Source organism: Boleophthalmus pectinirostris, unplaced genomic scaffold (genome assembly GCF_026225935.1).
Source record: "Boleophthalmus pectinirostris isolate CB_2022bp ecotype Guang Dong unplaced genomic scaffold, ASM2622593v1 HiC_scaffold_3, whole genome shotgun sequence".
Lineage (NCBI taxonomy): Eukaryota > Metazoa > Chordata > Actinopteri > Gobiiformes > Gobiidae > Boleophthalmus > Boleophthalmus pectinirostris.
In genome coordinates this window covers 8,637,568-8,647,451 of record NW_026571299.1, presented here as the reverse complement: position 1 = coordinate 8,647,451, position 9,884 = coordinate 8,637,568, and the positions used below count along the sequence as shown (strand labels likewise).

Sequence of the window (9,884 nt, the reverse complement as noted above, 5' to 3'; positions counted from 1 at the left end):
CCTGGTTTAGTCCTGGTTTTAGTCCTGGTTTAGTCCTGGTTTAGTCCTGGTTTAGTCTTGGTTTGGACCTGGTTTAGTCCTGGTTTAGTCCTGGTTTAGTCTTGGTTTGGACCTGGTTTGGACCTGGTTTAGACCTGGTTTAGACCTGATTTAGACCTGGTTTGGACCTGGTTTCGTCCTGGTTTGGACCTGGTTTAGACCTGGTTTAGACCTGGTTTCGTCCTGGTTTTCGTCCTGGTTTGGACCTGGTTTAGTCCTGGTTTAGGCCTGGTTTAGTCCTGGTTTAGTCCTGGTTTAGACCTGGTTTGGACCTGGTTTAGTCCTGGTTTAGTCCTAGTTTTGTCCTGATTTAGACCCGGTTTAGTCCTGGTTTTGTCCTGATTTAGACCCGGTTTAGTCCTGGTTTAGACCTGGTTTGATTTAGACCCTGGTTTGGACCTGGTTTAGTCCTGGTTTAGACCTGGTTTAGACCTGGTTTAGACCTGGTTTTCGTCCTGGTTTGGACCTGGTTTAGACCTGGTTTAGACCTGGTTTTCCTGGTTTAGACCTGGTTTGGTTTAGTCCTGGTTTAGTCCTAGTTTTGTCCTGATTTAGACCCTGGTTTAGAGTCCAGTCCTGGTTTAGTCCTGGTTTAGTCCTGGTTTAGTTTAGTCCTGGTTTAGACCTGGTTTAGTTTACCTGGTTTAGACCTGGTTTAGACCTGGTTTAGACCTGGACCACTGAGGGATCACACAGATATAAAACCACATGGAATATAAAAGAAAAAAAACTATGATTAAATATTGAAATTCATATTTTATTGAGTTAAAAAAAGAGTGTTTTTTATTATTATCACTGTTGTATCGGAATCAGTTTTAAAAATCAAGTCTATTCTTTAATATCCCTGGAGGATTTTTTTCAGGTTTTTCAGCAGTTTACATATTTTATTCCACTTTTTATTGGCAGAAAATTAAACTAGACAAACAAAAAATGAGGCAGCATAATTAATAAACGCATTAAGACTTTTAGTTTTGTTAAAATATTTAGGTCCAAAACATTCTGACCACCTTCTTAATACTGAAGTCTGTGGTAATAGCAGTTTATAATGTTGTTCTACGGCTCAAACTGTTTAATTTTTTTTTTCTTTTTAATACAGTTTTAGGGTGACTAGATTTTCAAAATAAAAAACTGGGACATCCTCGGTTTGTGGTGTTTAATAAAATTGTGAAACGAGTGCGTAATTAAATTTTGAGTGCACTACTTTTTCACTTGCTGGACATTTGGACATGACTAAAAATGACGTGACCAGATTTTCAAAATAAAAAAAACGTGACACTCTTGTTTTGGGTTGGTTGGTAATAATAAAAATTGTGAATTGAGTGCATAATAAATGAAAGTTGTTACACATTCGGCACTAACTTGAGTCAGTATAGTCACATTTTCTTTGTGTTTTGGTCAATTTTAAGCAGATTTTCTGTATTTTACCTAAACGAATGACAATTTATTACTCTTTTTATTGTTGTCAGGGATCAAATTGGTCAAAAATATTGATATTTACAGACATTTCTTGGGAGGAAGAGCCAGTTTTTTCTGTTGATTAAATTAATCTGTTGATTAAATGTTGAACCTGATCATTTCTTTGAGTTATTAGACCTGAGACCAGAATTTTAAAATAAAAAACTGGGACATCCCTGTTTTTTGTTTTTTTTTAGTGGTTAGTAATAATAAAACTGAAACGGAAGCGTAAATAAGGAAAATTGTTCTGTAGAGACCATTCATGACTAAAATTTGAATCAGTATAGTCACATTTTCTTTTTTTGGTCATTTTTAAGCAGCATTTCTGTATTTTACCCAAACAAATTTAAATTTATGCCTCTTTTTATTGTTGTCAGGGATCAAATATGTCAAAAATAGGGACATTTAGGGACATTTCTTGGGGGAAGGAGACAATTTTTTCTATTAATAACACTGGACTTTGCCATGAAATATCTAAAATGTTGAACCTGATTATTTCTTTGAGTTTATAGAGCCAAGAACAGAATTTAAAAAAAAAAAAAACTGGGACATCCCTGTTTTTTTTTTTTTGGTGGTTAGTAATAATAAAACTGAAACAGAAGCGTAAATAAGGAAAACTGTTCTGCAGAGGCCATTCATGACTAAAATATAAGTCGGCATAGTCACATTTTCTTCAGATTTTATGTATTTTACTGAAACAAGTGATAATTTATGCCTCTTTTTACTATTGTCGGGGATCAAATTGGTCAAAAATAAGGACATTTCTTGTATAAAACTGGACAAATCATTCGCTTTGTTTAAATCTTTTGGGACAGGGGACACTGGACTCAAAACTGGGACTGTCCCGGGTAAATACGGACGTCCGGTCACCTTAAATTAGACCCGAGACTTTGCTGTATTACAACATAAATCTGCATTTGAACCATTTAAATTTTAGCTGCCCCCATCTGTGTTAAATATTACTGACCTAGAGAATGTTGTGATGTGATCTGAAACCCAGCGATAAAAGAAACCAGAACATTCAGAGACAAAAACAGATAATCCAGCCCGTTTGCGTGAAGTCCATTTAAACAAAAAACGTGTATGATTATTATTAGTCCATAAACACTCGAGTGCCAGTCTGGTCTGATCATTATTTATGACAGAAATCAAGTTTTATCAGAGTTTAGTGAACGTTTTTTGTTTTTTTTTTACACCCAGACGCCAGAGTCACGTGACCTGAACGTAGTGAGCTGCGTGTCCGAGCGTCTCTGTGAGCGAGTGCACTGCAGGGGGCGCCGAAGAGTGCAGGACGATGTAGTGAATGAGGAGTTGGCGGCGCCTGCGTGAAGTCGGGCCCCCTGCATCAAACGCAAACCGACACAAAAGCTATTTCAGTGTCGTTTGTGCTGCAGAAAGTTTGGTTTGTGCTGCTTTAGTTTTTGAGATGTTAACGATTCTTTTATACAGGCGAGTTTCATTGTTGACAAAAGCGCGCGTTGCATGCTGGGAATTATTTTGGTCGGCGGCAAGAAACACTAATTCAACATGACGGACGGAGCGAGAAAGCACGTAAAGGGTATTGATCCTGGTTATTTATCCAATCTAACGGCAGAGGACCCAAGACCATTTGACCAGAAATTGGTCATAAGCATCGATGGACGACAAATCACCCTTTTCAACCCCGACAAAAGGTGGACCAAACCAAATCTCTGGTCAGAATCGCCAACTACCTGGACAAATATTCACTTGGGCGATATCCACAATGACTTGGTGGAAACTCCTGGGCCATTCACAGCAGAAAAGATGAAAACCTCCAAGAGTCTCGATGTGTTGTTGAACTTGTTGGAGTCCACGGTTTGTTAGGATCTTCTACGTTTGCTCTGCGGATGTTTGAAAGTCGTTTAATTCACCGTTAGTGGTTCTTTTCACTCAGAATACGAAAAAGACATTTTCCTTCTTCCGTGCTTCTATTTGTGCATCCGATAATGCAGCAGGAATTTACCATTATCGGGGATAAATACGTGAGGTTACACACTGTGTTTGACGCTACCGTGTTTCTTGCCTCCGACCAGAATATTTCCCAGCATGCAACGCGGGCTTTTAATAACAATGACGTCAGCTGAAACTCGCCTATGGGTCAAATTGGGTCAGAACTAGAGAACATAAACGATCTGAGGCTGTGGAAAAGTCTGTTCAGTCTTCAGTAACTTGCTTTTGATTCATATTTTATATAATAACACAGACTTTTCCACACCCTCAGATCGTTTATCTTCTTTAGTTTTGCAGTTTTGCTCAAGCCGCTGCCGTATATATTTTCCGCAAAAATAATAATTAATCATTTTAGAAATACACAAGCTTCCCACTCTTTTTCACTGACAAAGTTTCAAATCTTTTCCATGACTTTTTCGTGACCTAAAGTGACTTTTCCATGACTTTTTCGTGACCTAAAGTGACTTTTCCATGACTTTTTCGTGACCTAAAGTGACTTTTCCATGACTTTACAGCACCTACATTTGTATAACTGATCAGACTTTTAGTGCTAAATATGAAACGTTAACTCTTTCCACTCACTTTATGGTTTGGTTTTAAAGTTTTTTAACATTCAAAATCCTGTCAGTGCATTTATTGTCGTCTCTTTTAAACAAAAGACGCAGACGTTCAGAAATAATCATAATAGTCTAATGAGAACTTAACAGAACACTGTAGTCGCGTGAAAGAGATACTAAAATTCCATGACTTTCCCAAAACTTTCATTGAATTTACAAAATTCCATGGCCTGGAAAGTGACATTTTCAATATCCATGACTTTTCCAGGATTTCCATGACCGTGGGAAACCTGAATAAACTCGCACAAATCAAAAGCAAGTCACAGCGCAAAACAGCACAAAGGAAATACAAACGTTTCATGTAATTTTCTGCCTGTTTTGAGGCTGTTTAACATTTTGAGGGGCTGGATGATTCATCAGACGGTTTCACTTTGTGGAAACCGTCTGACCTCGCAGCATTAGGATTCGTTCGCTCGACAGTAGGTGGGTACTTTTTTTAATTTAACCAATCGCTGTTGTTTGGTCGTGACAGATGTAATGCTCCAAATCCCGTAGGAAGAAGGACAATAACTCTTGATAAAATTTACCAAATATTCTCTTTGTTCCGGCTTTAAATCCTCGATCTCGGGAATCGTTGCCAACACAGAATGTACGACTCTTTGCTGATTGGCTGGTGCCCGAACTCGCACTTCCGGGGTTTTTGCGAACCGTCTAGTGTATTCTGATTCCTGATCTAGTCGATGGAGAGAAATGAAATGAGCCTGGCTACTGGACGACGTCATCGGCCGAAAATAAAACTTTTGCAGCACGAACGAAGCACAAACAACCAAACATCACCATTTTGAGCGTTTTAGAGCATTTTTAAATTTTCTGGAGTCTGGTTGACCCTAATTTGACCTATAAAAGAATCGTTAATATTCCCAAAACTAAAGCAGCACAAATGAAACTTTTGGAGCACGAACGAAGCACAAACGAATAACACAATTTTGGGCAGTTTTAGAGCATTTTGAAGTTTCCTGGGGGCAGACTGACTCCAGTTTGACCTATAAAAGAATCGTTAATATCTCCAAAACTAAAGCAGCAGCACAAACGAAACACAAACGATGGACAGTTTTTGTGTAGTTGTGCGTTTGATGAGGGGTGAACTCCACAGAAGTGTTAGCGTCTCGGGGGTTGGACATTCGGACACAGCCAGAGTTTGTAGCGTGAATATTGTGGACTGTAGTTTTTTTTTTTTCAGTGTTTTGTTCGTGCGGCGTCTCGATCACTTGTGCGGCTCGGACTCGGACTCCCTCCTGCTCCTCGGCGTCGCGGCCATCTTGTCCCGGAGCAGCGCCTTCCTCTCGAAGAAGTCCACGAGCGGCGTCTCCGTGAGCAGAGAGGCCAGCACCTGCTCGAAACTGATGGACCAGTCGGCGTCGGCGGTTCGTCCCTGAGGCGAGGGGGGGCTGGGGGCGGGCTCCGTGGGGCTGGGGGCGGAGTCTGTGGGTTTGGGGGCGTGGTTCGTGAAGCGTTTGGCCACTTCCCCGATGCGCAGCAGCAGAGAGGCGACGGTGGCGATGGAGTGGTACAGCTGCTGCTCGCACGGGTCCTCAGAGAACATGCAGTACAGAGTCTTACACAGCTCGATGAACTGCTCCTGAAATACACACAAGTACTGTTACTACTGCAGTATTATAGTCACTGTTGGCCAAGTTACTTCAAAACTGTAATGTGTTATTTATGACTTGTTACTGTCATTTCAAAGTAATTTGTTATATTACACGACTATTGCGGAACTTTTAAGTTACTCTCACCAAAATAACTGCGAAGATGCTGAACTTTTGCGCCTTACTGAACCAGGACTGGACTGACTGAACCAGGACTGAACCAGGACTGAACCAGGACTGAACCAGGACTAAAACCAGGACTGAACCAGGACTGAGGACTGAACCAGGACTGAACCAGGACTGAACCAGGACTAAACCAGGACTGAACCAGGACTGAAACCAGGACTGAACCAGGACTAAAAAAGAGCTGAACCAGGACTGAACCAGGACTAAACCAGGACTAAACCAGGAGGACTAAACCAGGACTAAACCAGGTCTGAACCAGGTCTAAACCAGGACTAAACTAGGTCTAAACCAGGACTAAACAGGAACCAGGACTAAACCAGGTCTAAAACCAGGTCTAAACTAGGACTAAACCAGAACTGAACCAGGACTAAACCAGGTTTAAATCAAAACTAAACCAGGCCTAAACCAGGTCTAATCTTGGACTAGAACTTGGAAGCGCCTTGAAGACAGTAATTGTACTTGTGTGTATTTCAGGAGCAGTTCATGGAGCTGTGTAAGACCCTGTACTGTAGTAGTAATAGTACTTGTGTGTATTATAGTACTACTACTACTACAGCTTCTGATCCAAGAACATGCAGTACAGGGTCTTACACAGCTCCATGAACTGCTCCTGAAACACAAGTACTACTACTACTACTACTACAGGTGTATGCAGTACTGTACAGGTGTATGCAGTACTGTACAGTATGTATGTACAGTGTATGCAGTACTGTATGCAGTACTGTACACATGTATGTATGCAGTACTGTATGCAGTATGTATGCAGTACTGTACAGTACTGTACGTATGCAGTACTGTATGCAGTACTGTACTGTATGCAGTACTGTACAGGCGTATGCAGTACTGTACAGTACTGTACTGCAGTATGCAGTACTGTATGCAGTACTGTACGTATGCAGTACTGTACAGGTGTATGTACAGTACTGTACTGCATGCAGTATGTATGCAGTACTGTACAGTATGTATGCAGTACTGTATGCAGTACTGTACATGCAGTACTGTACAGATGTATGCAGTACTGTACAGATGTATGCAGTACTGTACAGGTGTATGCAGTACTGTACAGATGTATGCAGTACTGTACAGGTGCAGTACCTGGTTCATTCGGGGCAGGTCTTTGATGCTCTCTCTCCTCGGCTCGTGCTCTTTGGCCCACTGTCTCAGGTAGAATCGGTAATCCTTCACTTTCTCCTCTGAAACACACACGTCAGGGTCAGACCGGGGTCATACAGAGGTCATACAGAGGTCATACAGAGGTCTCAAAATGTCCGCTGTGATATTATAAAGTCATTTTTAAATCAAACTTCACAGTGCCGCTGAAGTGTGTGCTGGTGTTTACCTTTCTTCTCTGAGTTTTCTCCTTCAGTTTTCCCTTCTGCTGCAAAAACACACAGACAATGTACTGGCTTAAAAAAGGCAAAAACATTACACACAAATAAGAGCCAGTGCACAACGAGATGCGGAAAAAGAGCCACAATATTTTCTGAGCGTCGCTCGTAAACCCACCTCCTCCTTAAAGAACACACATTCTGCTTAAGTATAGTTTTAATCTTTAACTTTTGACATTTTAAAATCATAATATTGATCTTAAAATGACAACAAATCCACTGACTTCTACTTTTTTTTTCTCATTTGTACCAAAATGAGTACGCAACGCTGCCAAATCCTAAAAGCGTATCACCGAATAAGAAAATAAAACTAGAGAACGAACCATGTAGAGCGTTGATCTTGAAAATATGTGGTTAAAGTTTAATCAAACATGAACGGATCATTCTAAAAAAAAAAAAAAAAAAAACACTTGAGTTGGAGAAAACTTAAAATGAACAGACCTGAAATCCCATCCTCTTTCCTGTCCTCAGTGGAAGGAAAGGAAGCATCTAAAGAAGAAGAAAGAGAAAGAGAAAGAGAAAGAAAAGAGCGGGATGGAGAGGGAAGGACATAAGGAAAGGTGAAAAAGGAAGGAGGGACAGAGAGAAATGGAAAGTGGGAGAACAGAAAGAAGGGATGAGAGAAGGGAGAAGGGTGAGGAAGGAGTTGTAAGTATCGGACACAGACACAGAGAAACAGAGAACACGAGCTGTACCTTTGTTATTGTCGGGGGTGAAAAACTGAGCGGCCTCTTGAGCTGACTCCGCCTCCTCAGGGGTGAAGGCTGAGGGAGGGAGAAAGAGAAAGAAAGAGAGAGATACTTTATTTTAAGTTTTACTGCAGAAACATTTCCACGGCTCTTCTCAGTCTCTCTGTGTCTCGGTCAAAGGTCTCGGGTCAGTTTAACGGGAGGGTCAGGGTCAGGGAGAGTCAGCAGATCTGTGTCAGGGCAGATCGAGGAGAGGAAGAGCCAAAAGTGTCCTTCCTCTGAGTCCTGCGGCCTCCAGGGGGCGCCAGGTGAATACAACAGGTTCATTCCCTTAGAAGTATTTCCTGGTCTTCTGCCACATTTGCTGCCACTTACTATGGTTTTGCGTATGACGTGGCAGTCACGTGATTTAATGTTTTGGCTGCCATACTGGAGGTCAAGACTAGGGTTATTCAGTTTATTTCAATATAATCATGGCGACTTTAAACAGCGCAAACGAAATCGCCAGCTCGTTAGATCAAAGGTATAAAGCTAAAGTCGTCCTCTTGGGTTGTGGAATAGATCCCGATCTAATTCTGATGGAGCGCTTTGAAAGTCTAATCAACGCTCGCTCTGTGCCCGCTCGCTCTGTGCCCGACCTTTAGTATCCAGATATTTACAACTACTTCATTCATTTGACATCGTCCTACACCAACCAAGAACTGAAAAGCTACACGGTGCTAGAAGCATATCAATATTTTGTAGTGGGATGCGTGAGATCATTTTGGATCACCAAACATCACATCTGTTCCCGATAACAGCCGGAGGAAGTAGAATGGGGGACAAAATCAGCGTGGGAGCGTCACCAGGACGGTGGAAATAGCGGGCCAGGTGGGGGGATTCTGTGCCGGTACACTTCTTCTTTTGTGTGGAGCTGGTCCCTCACCGGAAATGAAATGTTGACTGCACAGACGATTGTACTCTGTGGGCTCCATCCCTCAAATGGTCAAAACCATTGTTATTCTGTTCAAATTTTATCACACACAAATACTACATGTTGGTCCAGATGGAAAGTTTGACCTCCAATATGGCGGCATCAACACCAGGTCACGTGGTTTTGTGACGTAGATACAAAACCTTAATTCAAATTCAGATTCAGAAAACTTTATTGATCCCAGCTCCTTACATAACCTCTTGTACGGTCTCCAAGGACACAAAGAGGGAAGGAGAGAAGAATTTAGGAAGGAAAAGAAGAATACTGTTGCACCCACAATCATCGAAAAGACAAAACTGTCCATTAAAAAGGTCTACACAAACATTCTGTCTGTCTCATGTGGCTTCATATGTTCTTGCATAATTCCTGACTCCAAACACAGCGGTGGTGCTTTTGGGGCAAACTCACATTAATATAACCCAATAAAAAATAAACCCTCTTTACCTGGAGGCAGGTGCAGTTTGTAGAGCAGCTTCAGTTTCTCTGTCAGGTCTCCATGATACATCACAGCTGGAAAGTGAAAACAAAATTGAGATTAAACCCAGAGCTAAACCTGGACTAGATCAGAAATAGACCAGGACTAGACCGGGACTAGATCAGGACTAGACCAGGACTATGCTGGACTAAATCAGGACAGGAATAGAACCAAACCAAATCAACATTTATATTTACATTTAATCTACAAACCAGGACCAAACCAGGTTAATTTGATAATCTTCAATGTACAAACTTCAGGTCTAAACCAAGGCTAAATGAGGTCTGAATGAGGTCTAAACCAAGTCTCAACCAGGTCTAAACCATGACTAAACCAGAGTCTAAACCAGGTCTAAACCAGGTCTAAACCAGGTCTAAACCAGGTCTAAACCAGGTCTAAAAAGGTTTCTCCTTTTGTGATTTCGAAAAGTGATTTTGAGTTGATCTGATAAAAACACACTGAACCCGGGTCTAATCCGGGTCTAATCCGGGTCTAGACTGGG

General features: G+C 41.4%; 1 protein-coding gene across 6 annotated transcripts in view; it reads right to left on the bottom strand.

Annotated features, from left to right (window-relative positions):
* Positions 1 to 775: 775 nt before the first annotated feature.
* The window catches only part of LOC110165871 (TBC1 domain family member 9B-like), a 39,776-nt gene continuing 30,667 nt past the window's right edge, over positions 776 to 9,884 (bottom strand). The window contains exons 18-24 of one of the 6 annotated variants that reach the window (XR_008633145.1): positions 9,352 to 9,417; positions 7,941 to 8,009; positions 7,687 to 7,734; positions 7,197 to 7,235; positions 6,953 to 7,050; positions 3,953 to 5,661; positions 776 to 3,920 (exon numbers count right to left, since the gene is read on the bottom strand). Coding sequence is in view for 4 of the 6 variants with exons in the window: in XM_055160918.1 (XP_055016893.1) it covers positions 5,287 to 5,661; positions 6,953 to 7,050; positions 7,197 to 7,235; positions 7,687 to 7,734; positions 7,941 to 8,009; positions 9,352 to 9,417 (695 nt within the window). In the remaining 2 variants the exon portion in view is untranslated. Of the gene's footprint in view, positions 5,662 to 6,952; positions 7,051 to 7,196; positions 7,236 to 7,686; positions 7,735 to 7,940; positions 8,010 to 9,351; positions 9,418 to 9,884 lie in introns of all 6 variants that reach the window. The other 5 variants (XR_008633144.1, XM_055160918.1, XM_055160919.1 and 2 more) reach the window with 5 other exon arrangements.